At 32.5% G+C, this 13553-nt stretch overlaps 1 protein-coding gene across 1 annotated transcript; it reads left to right on the top strand.

The window, feature by feature from the left end:
* LOC118044045 (protein PUTATIVE RECOMBINATION INITIATION DEFECT 1) lies at nt 1-5054 on the top strand. Its single transcript, XM_035052198.2, has 9 exons — nt 1-583; nt 672-793; nt 879-1054; nt 1147-1422; nt 1523-2489; nt 2619-3330; nt 3408-3688; nt 3757-4426; nt 4807-5054. Exons 1-9 carry the CDS (start codon nt 47-49, stop codon nt 5038-5040), a joined length of 3975 nt encoding a protein of 1324 aa, XP_034908089.1. The 5' UTR covers nt 1-46; the 3' UTR covers nt 5041-5054.
* The last annotated feature ends 8499 nt before the right edge of the window (nt 5055-13553 follow it).

The following is a 13553-nucleotide window of genomic DNA, read 5'->3' on the forward strand; positions in this document are numbered from 1 at the left end:
AATCTGAAGCTCCTCGCTCCTCTCTCTCTCTTCCTCTCTCTTCGCCATGTTGTTCGCCGATTCACAAGATCCCTACGACGATCTCGATCTCATAGAAGAAGAAGAAGAAGAAGAAGAAGAAATACAGTCAGCAGCTCCAACCCCGCATCATCTAATACAACAACGCTTATGCTGCTCACAAGGCCACAGATCCACCTTCACTATCCAAACAGAACAAGGCGGAGGAGGAGGAGGTGGTGGAGGTTCTATCTGCCTCCACTGCTTCTCCAACCTCATAACCAACCCTAGCGCTCCCACTTTCCATGTCTCCTACGCTCTCTCCCAACTCTCCCTCGCTTTCTCTCATCCTCATTTCCTCCGTTCCCTCCTCTCTCTCCATCCTCACTTCCTTATCTCCCCTCTCCTTCGCTCCCTCTCTCTCTTCAACGACGATTCTATCGCTCGCAGCCTCATTTCTCTAATCACCAATCTCTCCTCCTCCTCCTCCTCCATTTGCTCCGAGTTTGTTACCAGACTCGCTCATCTCATCTCCTCCTCCTCCTCTACTGCCTTGGCGGGGTCCACCCCCTCTCAACTCTACCTGGTAGGTATTACTCGCTCACTTACTATTATTTTTCTCTCTCGTTTTTCTTAATTTTAATTTTTAAATAATAATTAAATCAAAACTACAGCTTCACTGCTTTGGGATTTTACTCTTGAACTGCGAAAGTAGCAGCAGCAATCCTTGCTATGTTCATATCAAAGACGAAGACGCTCTTCTCTCTAATCTTGTTGCTGCTCTTCAATTGCCAAGGTATGCCTATTTCTTTCTAACAAATCACTAATTCTCAAAATTAAATTAAAAATTAATCTTTTGAATCTCTCTTTAACTCAAGCAGCAGTGAGGAAATGAGGGGAGAGGTTCTGTTTGTTTTATACAAACTCTGTGCTATCATCCGTAAGGATGACAAGGGAGTACCCCCTTCTCTCTTAGCGTACTGTCCTAAGCTCTTGCATCTGCTGTTGGAGGCCCTCTTGAAGACGCACAATGATACTGTTCGCTTCAACTGCCTGGGTGGGTGGGCCTGCTTGTTTGTGACTCACTTTAACTCAGATGAATCTTTATCTTCTATATGTTAACACGTTGATCCTTTTCTTCTTGTTCAGCGCTTTTGACACTTCTTGCTCGACAAGGGTGTTTCGAGAGCGCGTATACAAATGGCATAAGCAGCAGCAAGAGTTGGGATGAAGAAGCTGATCATTTGATAAATGTCTTGTTTGCTGAGTCTGTTAAAGGACCTTTGCTTTCATCAGATACCCAAATTCAGATCAGCACTCTACATCTCATCTTTCACTATCTTTGTTGTGTTTCTCCTGAACAGATTCAACTTTTGGTGGACGAAAACATTGCGGACTATGTTTTTGAAATAATAAGGCTGTCAGGTTGGTATCGTTATTAAACTCATCCTGTTTGCAATAATAATAGAGCCCGGTGTTACAATTTGAGTTGCTGAGCTAATGAATTTCTGCTATCAATGGACAGAATGTAAAGAACCAGTTGTCAACTCTTGCCTTATGGTTCTTAATCTTTTGTCAACTGCTGAGAAAGGCTTCACAGAAAGGCTTGTTGTTGGATTCTCAACTTTGATTCCAGTACTGCGTTATGTTGCTGAAGTTCCTTTTCATCCTGTTCAACATCAGACACTGACACTCGTGTGGAAAGGCATTTCTGACAGCCCCGGAATAGTGTCGGTTTCCCAAATTGAGGAACTAGTTATTGTTCTGGCAAGGATGTTTAAGTGGCACAATGATGGGGAGATGGGTTTGCCTGCAGAGACATTCATAACGGCATGCTCAATTTTTGTAGCTCTTCTGAATTCTCCTTCTTTCATCTGGACTTCTAATCTTGTAACATCACTTCAAGAAACAGTAACTCATGCTATTGTAGCTTGTCTAAATATCTCCGAGAAAGATCCCAATCAGTTTTTGCATGCTTTATACCTGCTTAAAGAGGTATATGCCTGTAGCCCTGAAGAGGTACCCATGAATGACTCGAGCATCATAGAACTGCGAAGCTGTGTTGTAGATATATGCAAGTCACATTTATTACCTTGGATTTTAATGGCTATTAATGAAGTGGATGAGGACATCGCCCTGGGGATATTGGAAACATTTCATTTCATACTGCTACAGAATTCTGATGTGCAAGCCCCACAATTTGCGGAGATACTGGTTTCATCCTCTTGGTTCAGTTTTTCATTTGGATGTCTAGGATTATTCCCGACAGAGAAGATGAAATGGAGAGTATATCTAATGCTTAGTTCACTTGTGGGGATTCTCCTGGAAAATGATGCTGGGCAACCGATTAGAGAAGTCGCTTCAAATCTTCCTACTGATCCAATTGATTTGCTTCTTCTTCTTGGGCAGAAGAGCTCCAAAAATACATTCCTGGACTCATGTCAATGTGCAGTTTTGCTGATTTTGTATACCAGCTCTTTATATGATGACAGGTAATTGAGCTACTGATCCCTCATCTCCAGTAGTTCAATCAGTTTTCTGTATATGGTGCATAACAACTTCACTGCCATCTTTCATTTATAACCCACCTGCCCTCATGCTGTTGGTATCTTATTCCTCAGGCTTGCGGATGAGAAGTCCATGTTAGCTTCTCTGGAACAGTACATTCTCGTGAACAGCAGTGATTTATTATGTGGGATCGTAGATCCATTGAAAATGACGCAATTGATAAATCTTTATGGTCTTTCCCGTGCTGCTGCCAAGATGAACCACCAAATTCCCTACAGTCCTGAAGCAGAGAGGATCTTGTTTCATCTACTGAATGAAACTGAATGGGATTTGCCTTCTTCAAGAATTCACTTGGAGTCACTTGAATGGTTGTTTCAACAAGAGAAGATCAGCAAGCCATTGTCCAACCAAATACTTAAATTCTGCCGAAGCAATAGCTCAAACAGAACCCAGATCATTGTCCACGGGGAAAATCAAATTATGAACTTGCAAGTGATTTCAGAGATGGCATCATCAGCAGATAATCATGTAGCAAGACTTTGCGTATGTTTGCTGATTCAGCTTGTAGAGGAGGAAAGCCAGGAGCATGACATTATATCACTAGTAAAACTCATGGCAATGATCATTAACATCTTTCCATCCGCATCGGACCAACTATGTTTGCATGGCATAGGCCATGCTATTCGAACTCTTTATCACAATTCAAGTTGTGGTTCTTCCCCACAGGTATCCATGGCCATGACATATCTGATGTTCAATATTCTACAATCAGTGCATCCTGAAGCACTGTGCAATGATGAAGCTTGGCTTGCAGTGACTGTGAAGGTGCTATTTTAACTCAGCCTCATTTAAATATGCTCAGAATTCCAGATAACTAATTGGGCTTTTAACGTGTTTTGTAGTTGATGGGCAGCCTGATCCCCGCACAGAGCGTGAAATGTTGGCCTGATGAAGGTCTACGAGTAGTCGCCATGTTTTGCTTGATTTTGCATCAATCCACCAACAAAGTGCTTGTAGAAGCTTCAAAAACTATATTTTTAAGTACTTCTCTGGCTTCTACAATCAACAGCATGATCCAAGCAGCCTGTTCAAAAGGGCCTTCTTTGCTTGATTGTGATGAGGAAACAAGCACCGGAGAAAATCTGATGTTCGCACTTCTACTTTTCTATTTCTCTTTAAGAAGGTAACTGCTCTAATAACAAGTATGACTTAAAGATTGCAAGCTGTGATTCTAACTTCCTTTCGTTTTAGTATACACACTGTTGTCCCTGGGACTGTGGACTGGCAAAATTTTTTCAATCCTTCAAATAGGATGCAGCCTATTTCCACGGTCAGCATCCACTGCCATGACTTGTGCAGGCTGCTGCACTTTGGATCTCCTCCAGTCAAGCTTGTAGCTTCATATTGCCTGTTGGAGCTCATCACAAGATTATCAGAACAAAGAAACACAAGGCATGAAGAACTAAAAAGTTCCGTGGCTTATTTGACGTCCATTATGGTGATATTAAAAGGACTTGTATTTTACAGTGACATCAGAGTGTCTACGAACTGCAGCCTCTGCCTATCAATGATTTTGGGATGGGAAAAGCTGGACATGACAGGGGCAAGAGTAATTGCAAAGAATACTTGGTGGAGGCTGATTGTAGAAGAGATGGCAATATCTTTGGCTGCTCCATCGTTAGCTTCCAAATCTTTCATTAATCATCACAAACCTGCTGTGCATGTAGCTGTTGCATTGCTAAAGCTTCAGAAATCTCCTGAGTGGATGAGAACCGTGTTTGATGATCCCTGCATTTCTGGAATCATTAAAAACCTTGAAGCCAGTAATATTAGCTCTGAGATGGTGCTTTTATTTCGAGAGCTACTAAACTCCAGGTTCTTAAAGGATGAGCAAATTGCTTGTTTAAATCGGATACTTCAGGTATAAACTTTTCTGTTCCCTTGGTTTCCTCGGACTGCCACGTAAAAAAATAGTTTTTTTTTACGTTAGAAGGTTAAAAATTCAGGACTTTTCACCCCGAATTCAGTTAGTTTCTTACTTTCAATGGATAAAAAGGCAAAGGAAGGAAAAAGTAAAGGTGCTCAAGCGAGTAAAAAAAGTAAGGCAATTATTACCCCCCAATTTTGACTGATAGTATTTGAAGAACAACGGTTAGGCATGATAGTTCTAACTGGCAGCAATAGTTCCATAGTGGCAAGAGATTGGTACTGCTCGCTTGTCCACAAAATGGAAACACCAATTGGTGAAAAGATGATGCATGGTATCGATTCAATAAGTTTTAGCTTTCTTTGTTTTTGCAGGAATGCAGGAAACGTCTATATACTGAAGATTGTCAAAATGACTGCACAGATGCAAAGATAGAGAAGAGGACGATCACAACAGATGATTTGGGTGAAGTTTGTGAGTATCTGATTCATGTGATGTCATCTGCAAAGTCTCTAGATGTGGATTGTGGAGATCTACAAACTTCCAAGAGATTGTTAGAAGAGATAGAATTGTTTTTCAAAACTTCCAGTAAAGAGGGCGATAGATAATGAACTGACAGCAACAGTACTTGCATCAAGTCTTCAGGTACTCTTACCTAATTCACCAATGAATAGAAAAACTGAATATAGGAAGCTTACATAATTTTGTTACATATGAACAAGTAAAATGGAAGCATTTATATAGCTATATCTAACCGACCTGCTTAGAGCATTGTATAGCAAGCTCCTATCCTGCATCTTGAATTAAATTGCAGGGTATAAATTTTATAAATATGCTTGGTTTTACCAACAAATCAGTAGAGCATATTTTACCAATCCCAGCTCACTGTCTTGAGTGTGAATCCCAAATTAGCAAACGATTCACGAATAAAGTACAGTACAACTAGTATACAGGACAGGAGCAAGGTAGCTACACTGTATTGATGGTTGAATTTGCCTTTTTCCTTCTTGTATCTTGCCTTCTGACTGGCTAAACTGTATTGCTGGTTGTATTGAAGTAATCAAATGTCACAGTTCTCCTGACCAAGCTTGAACTTCTGAAAAAATTCATGCTACTGAGTAGGGGATTGCGCGAAGCCATGAAGGAAATGCATAGAATTCTCTGTCGCACTAATGCCCAACTAGGTGACCCGTAACAGGGCGCTGCCATTATACATGCTCATCTGTTGTGCTGCTAACAAGGTGACTGAACTGGTTCGGCTGAATTTGTGTTCCCACTTTAAAAGCCTTTTTGCTTGTGAGGAGATTGAATGCTCCTCTTCCAACGGAAAATAGCTGTATAATGGTATAACTCTTTCCAAGCATGATGTAATAGACTTATAGAGATCATCATCAGCTTTCCAATCCACACCAGCTTTCCTCTCATGTTGCATGGATAGCCAGCCAGTTGTTACGATGACAGTGAAAGGGATCCTTGGGAAAGCACTTCAACCCGCGTTGCTAAAAATTGTGAAAATTATTTTTTTATTTAAAATTAATATATTTTTAATGTTTTTGAATTATTTTGATACACTGATATTAAAAATATTTTTTTATAAATAAAAATATTATTTTGATGTATTTTTGAGTGAAAAACACTTTGAAAAGCAATTGTAACCACACTCTTAAATACACCTGAAGGCAAATCAAGCACGACATTGTTTTATGAAGAAATTTTTTAAAAAACCATTTGAATCCAATAGTTTAAGCTGTTAAGTGAAGTTTCAAGATATGATTTATATTATTTTTTAACATACCTCAAATGAAAGCTTTTTTGTTTGAAATTTGCACAGACTATATTATCTTGTGCTTAATTTTTATCAAATAAATAGAGATGGTGAGATTTGAATTTGTAATCGCTTGGTTATTAAGATTCTGATATTATATTAAAAAATATATTAATTTAATAATTTAAATTATTACATAAAATTTTAAAATATAATTAATTCATACAATTTTTTTATAAATTTATGATTAATCTAGTCAGCCCAATAAAATATCATTATATTAGTAAGAATATGAGAATAGCATATGACTACTCGTCCAACGTGTAAATAGTTGCATCTCAAATCGAAATGTACAGTTTAAAATAGCCTAAATCCAACAAATTGCATTTATTATTGTCTATTGCTCTAGCTTTTTTTAACTAGGAGATAGCTTTCTATTGGAATTTCGAACTTGATCTAAGATTTTTCCTACCAAATAATAACTTGATCTGAGATGTGAGACAGAGAGGAAAATGTGAATTCACATTCATCACATTGTGTGTGCACATGCGTCATGTGGTCAAGGTCCTAGAATTAATCTCAAATCCAACTAGAAAGACACGTGCAGAATTTATTGTTGGTTTTAGTTTAGAATATTTTTTATTTTTTAATATATTTAATAAAAAATTATTAAATTTTTTTCTCAATATTAAAATTTTTTAAATATACTCAAATTCAGTTTCAAATATAAAAAGAAATCATCTCTTTCGGTGCCTATATCATCAAGGATGGTGACACCTGGCAAGTACTGTACAATGGAGTTAATGATAGATATAAATGCATTTGTTGAATTCTATGAATTATTTAAATGAAGATGGTGATGTCGCTGTAGCTAGAGGACATTCCGATTACAAAGCATGAAATGTTAGGTGACACTTAATTAATAATTTTATATTATTTATTGTTATATTTTTTTAATGAAAACTCTTTGAAATTGTAGTTTACGTAAATTTATCATTATCCTTGATTTTATTAATTTAATTAGAATAAACAAAAGTAATGGGTTCGAACTCCGAATATTTTACCAAATAATTATTTTAATTCAAATGTACAATGAATAGTTTTTACATTATTTGAATACAAGTGGTTATATTTTATATTTTTACTCAGAAAAAATATAAAGTTCAGTTTCAAAAGACTTGATATATATTTTTAGAAAAAAAATATAAAAAAAATATTGATATTATTTAAATTATTTCATAACAAGTTATCAATAATATATAATTACCTTGATAGTAATTGTGATATTCCACAGCCATCACCATAAATACTACTATCACCATCACCACTATTATTATTATTATTATTATTATGCCTTATCGATATAATAGTCACAAATATAAGTACTATAACCTTTATTAAGAAACTTGTATTTATTTTATTGTAAACAAATACACAGTTAAAAATACTATCTTGTTATATAATATGGTTTTTTTAGTAAACTTGCATTTATTTCATTTTATTATGAACTATTCATAGTGTTAATCATGCAAGCAAGTTAATTTTTATATAACTTTTAAGTTCGATATAAATGCAAGTATAAAAATTATTTTTATTATTGTGATATTTTAAAATTTAAAACGATGATGCTATTTCTTTATTAATCTAGCTACTAAAAATCTTATAGTAAATTATATATGTATTGAAAAAGAAATCATACATTATAACACCATAGTTTATCACCGAACATTTAAATTACTATGTTTCATAATATAATAATCAAAACACAACACATATATCTAGACACATATTGAGTGTATCTATCACTCTTTCACTACTTTTTTCACACTTTAAAACTTAATCAATCTTCATATTTTATCTTTAAAATCTTCGAATCAATTTAACATCCGACCTAAACATATTTTATAAAATACTTTGAAATGCAAGAAGCCTAATCATTTCAGGTAAAATATTAACAGAAGTCAAACCTCCCTCCATTTACAGTGTTCACTCTAGCATTGCAATAAGGATTTGCCCCTCCATAAAAAAAAAAAAAAAAAAAAAATAACACTAGCTTTCAAGGATATTTTAGTATTTTTATAAGGCTCACTAGTAATTACTAAATTGATAAATTGTTCTAAATATGCACTGAAATGAACAAAATACCTTTAAAAACAAAAAAAAAAATTAAAATTGGTATCAGGGAACAATTTCATATTTTCACAATAGTTTTCTTGTTATTATCAATTTAGTTGAGGAGAAATTTGGTGTTTGACTAAGTATAAAAAAATACAGTGAAACAACCAACATACTCTTAAAAACATAAATTTTAAAGCTAGTGTCAGGGGGCTTTAATGTCTTTTCATAATAGTTTTTTCGTTGTTATTAAGTCAACTCAAGGCAATTTGGTATTTTGTCATATATAAATATAAAATAAAACAAACAAGAGGTTGGGTCGTGTGTGGTGCACTTTCCCACGCAAAGGAGGCACTGATGCTTTTCAGGTGGCGCGTGAGGCGCCTTTAAACGTTAAAAAAAACTCATTCCATCGTGTTGTTGGAAATGCCACCGCTTTCTCTTTCTGGTGGTGCGATGCGTGCATGTATTGGTTGTTCGGTTTATTGACAGCAGGCCTTTCTTTTTTACTTTTTTTTCCATTTTCTCCTTTGAAAATTACAGCTTGATCCTTTTTGTTTATGATATTTCAACTGCAATCCTTATTCTTTTGATTTCTAATTTTTGTTCTTGACCCTTTCATATAAGTTTTATGTGTTTTTAATTTCATCCTCCAATCATAGTTTGCCATATATTATATTTTTCAATCTAGTCCTTAATTCTTTTATTTTGTTTTTGGGCTTTTTATTGAATTAATTTTCTTTTTAATTTTACCATTCAACCAATTTTTTTTGTTTTTAATTTCAATTTTGATTCTCATTTTTTTTATTTTTTTTGTTTATTTTGTTCAATTAATTTTTTTTTTAATTTCACCCTCCAATCAAAAATAAAATTAATTATGCATTTCAATGTTGATCCTTATTCTTTTGATTGTCATTTTTTGTTTTGGATCATCTCACGTGATTTATATTCTTTTTCTAAGTTAATCCTCTAACATTTAATTAGCTAAGAGTTGAGCTTTGTAGTTTTTCCAGATAAGGTACTTCAGGTTTAATACCCTGAGTCACATGTTTAAGAAGTTAATGCGGATTGATATAATTTTTTTTGAAAAAAAAATTAACTTGTTTTCTCTCTAACTTTGTGATTTTTTTATGTTTTGTTTTTTCTATTGAGTTATTCCGATCTCATGACATGAATCGTGGGTTTGGCTGATTAACCAGGGCTAACTTGCCTTTTATTTCCATAGTTAGATGTTTGTCATGCTAACTTAGATTGACTCAAATTAGTTTTTTTGTCATTTTTTATTAAATTTTTTCCTTCCGTGTTTAATGAGTTAAGAATTGAATTAAATTGTTTAATCTCTTTTTAATTTTTTTTGTCTTAATCTTTTTTAATTTGATTAATTTGTTGTTATTATCTATTTTTTTTAATCATTTGATTAAAATTAAACCAACTTATTTGACTCTATTCGATTAATGACTTGAGTCATATTGTTTTTCTTATTTAAAATATGTTTAGGCTACCTGAATTACATAACTTGTAAACCCTGAGATAATATAATAGAAATTGAGATGCAATGCAATAAAACAATAAAAAGAAACGAAAAGGGAGATAACAAGATAAAATGAGAGAGTTTTTGGGCGAAAATGCATATTTTTCCATTAAAAAAAATGATCCAACTATTTTGTGAAACTACTAGACCCGTTTCAATAAAATGATCAGATCATTTTGGCTACTATTTATGTTATAACTCGATGATCTACAACAATATGAAAAATGGTAAATTCATTTCCTCTTTTTTTTTCCTTTCACATTGAATGACAAGAAATTCATGATTAGAAGTAAAAGAAAAAGTGTTTTGAGATAGAAAAACATAATTACCCTAGAAATTTAGAGTGATCATGGAAAAAAACAGGATAAGTTAGAGTGAGAAAGTGAAGGGAGAGAGAAAAAGTGAGAAGCTTTGGAAAAATATTGAGGGGTTGACTTTCTAAACATGTTTAGAAACCATGTAAGGTGTTTGAAACCCTTCAATATCGATTTGAACAAATGTTTAATGATTTTGTGCAAATTTGGTAATTTGAACTAGAGTTTGTTAGATGAAATTTGGGGAAAATTGAAATTAACTGTTAATTATTGTTATGAATGATTAAATGACTATAAAAAGTATGAAATTTGTTAAATTGAATAAAAATATTAGATGGATAATGAAGCTTAAGGGTCAGCCATAAAGAGTCAATAAGGCATGTTCGAAGAATTTGTGTTATTCTTGTAAATTGTGTTGAAATTGTAGTAACCAAACATGTGTGTTGTACTTTAGATGATTTATCATATTTCTACATGATAAATGAAAATTTTGATGTTTTAAGAATTCAATGTTTTTGAGAAATTAAAATGAATCATACTTTTGTAATACTTTTGGCGATGTGATGAAGGGTTGATTGGCGATATGATGAAGGGTTGATTGTTGATTTGATGAGAAATAAGTATAGTATAAACTCTTTTTATTAATCAATTGAAAAACATACACAAAGGAGGTTCCAATCGAATGATTTATCCTTAATAGCTCATTATAAATTTTTAACATGGTTATATTAATTATCTTATTTTAGTAACATCATACTTTTAAATATTGTCAAAATTCATGATGTTAACTTATATTAACAATAAATCAAGTTTCTTTCATAGCATAGGTGTAGGTTATACCATATGATTGGTTATGAAAGTGCCAAGCATTTGTTGTATCAAGTGGTTTACAACACAAATCTAGATTAACCATTTAACAAGTAAAGTATTAAGAATTAACAAGATAAAAAGATAAGACATGTTAATAAAAAACTTTCTTGGATATAAACATTGATGTCCATGTTGAGTTTATATTATACCTATTTTAACACCATTAGTGAAACATTTTCACATTGACATAATAAACTTAGCTAAACATTGTGAAGAAGATAAACATAAATAAACTAAATAAGAATATAGTTATGATAAAAAGCATAAACAAGGGGTTAATGAAAACAAAACTTAAACATTACAAAAATACAGAGAAAGAAAGCAAGAATATGATCTTGATCTAGAACCAAGATGCCTAAATGCATGAAAAATACCTACTTTTATAGGCCAAAATTCAGAACTATTAATTTGTTGACTAATTGTTGAGTGAGTGACCATCTCTTGACTTGGTAACAATCCTTATCTTCTTATCTGTAGAAAACGCCATTGCTAATATCAGAATTTGAACAGATAGCCCCATGAAAGTTATGAAAAATTGTCTTAGCTTTCCAACAAAACAAGAATGAGATCATTTGGACTTCTAGAGCTTGAGATAAGAGTTGAACACTAAACAATATTTGGGCTGCCGGATATATTCAGACTTCTCTTTTGATGCTAAGATTTGGACTTCCAAACAATATAATTGAGTTTTGGACTTTTCATGAATGTTTTAGGCCCATGTCTTAGCTTTCTAGCTATATAAACCAAACTAAAATTTGAGATCTACAGCTCCAGATATAATCTAATGACTGAACAGTGTTCCAATTTGAATTGAATCGTCATCTCTTTTTTAAGCTTAACTCTCTCTTTGTCTTTTCAATTTCAGTAGTTAAACTTATCAATTAATTCTTTGATTTATGTGATAGACCTGCATTTAAAATGAGCATTTACCATAAATTAAAGGTATCTTATATTAACAAACTTGTTATTATAAAACATGCTCTAGTTAAGGACTTATTGATATTTCAAGTGCAAAATGATGATATAAAACCTTGATAAAAATGCACTTTTAAGTACTAATTATCAACTAAAGATAAAGTAATGATATTGTCGTAATAATTGTTTTTGTATTGACTTATTGAGAAAAATTAGTTAATATAAGGATATAAGAGGTTTAACGTTGAATTGTTAAAATTGCAGAAGAAATTGCGAAGGGGGTACAAAGACAAGATCACACATATAGAGCTCGAACGTTAGGTAGGTGATCGACATCTTATTAGTTTGACTCTATATAAAATTGTTATAAATATCAAAGTATATTCCTTAATACTTTATTATATTAATATTTGATGTGAGATTGTTGTCCTGTTCGGGGTTGGATGAATAGTTCTTGGTTTAATAACTAATGCCAGGGCTGGAGATAATTAGTTCTTGGTTTAAGAACTGATGCTCTATTCTGGATTGGATAATTAAGTCATTGGTTTAAGGATTAATGTCTTGTTTTGGGCTATGAAACTGAATACCCTGAATAAGAGTTTATTACCCGAGTCTGGTTTAGATAGAAAATCTTTTGAATATTTGAGGGATTGATGTAATTAATAAAAAGAGGAATCAAGTTATTTATTAACATAATTCTTAATGGAAATATATATTTTAGTTACTATTAAATTCATTAGTTTATATTAAAAAAAAATGTTTGTCATATTAATTAATTAATGGTGGTATAAAATGATTTCAGGGTCCTCATAGTTTTTTCAGGATTAGTAGTTCATAAAGCCCTTTGTGTTTTGTATTATAAAAGAACATAATTGATATTGCATATTTTGTGTAATTTTAGGATGATAGCATGTATGTTAATTATTTTAATGTAATTATTATCATGCTAGGAATTTTAGGAGTTGTTAGACTTAAATACTAGTTAAATCCATGATTACCTAAAGTATAATTTTTCCTTGATAATGTTTGTATTAATTTTAAATATAGTAGTTAAATGATACTTACTATTTAGTTTAAATTATATGTTCTTGTATTCTGATTATTGGGTTGATAAATTTTAGTTTAATTCATCTAGTAGTTAAAATATAATTGATGTGATGAGATGAATTATAATATGATGCGTTAAAAAGTATTGAATAATAAATGAAATGTGAATTGACTTTGTTAAAATATAATATATTCAGTTGATAATTTGAAATTTTTTGAAATTTTAGTAAATTCTGAAATCATGATATGAAAAAATTACAAAAATTTAGATTTATTACATAAAATTTTACCAAAATATTAGGAGATGTTACACAAATAGTCTTATTTCTATTTTTATCCCTTGATATGACAAATGCAATATCATGGTGAAATATATTCTTTGAATTTCCTCCCAAATATTCTCGAGTAAAACAACAACAACAATATATTAACATACAAACACTAAAAGTTCTAATAAATAAATGGTAAAAAGTAAGGAATCCATGTGTATACGTGTACATGTCATGTTACGTACGTCATTAATCCTTTTAGTTAAACAACCGTAAAACCCTAATAATTTAAGTA

This window comes from Populus alba, chromosome 2 (genome assembly GCF_005239225.2).
Source record: "Populus alba chromosome 2, ASM523922v2, whole genome shotgun sequence".
NCBI lineage: Eukaryota > Viridiplantae > Streptophyta > Magnoliopsida > Malpighiales > Salicaceae > Populus > Populus alba.

What these genes read in the sequence shown, in the direction of transcription:
- LOC118044045 (XM_035052198.2), top strand. Translation starts at nt 47, where the DNA reads ATGTTGTTCGCCGATTCACAAGATCCCTACGACGATCTCGATCTCATA. An exon ending in TGTTCGCTTCAACTGCCTGG is followed by an intron (nt 1,055 to 1,146) that starts GTGGGTGGGCCT and finishes CTTCTTGTTCAG; the next exon opens with CGCTTTTGACACTTCTTGCT. An exon ending in GGCTTGCAGTGACTGTGAAG is followed by an intron (nt 3,331 to 3,407) that starts GTGCTATTTTAA and finishes CGTGTTTTGTAG; the next exon opens with TTGATGGGCAGCCTGATCCC.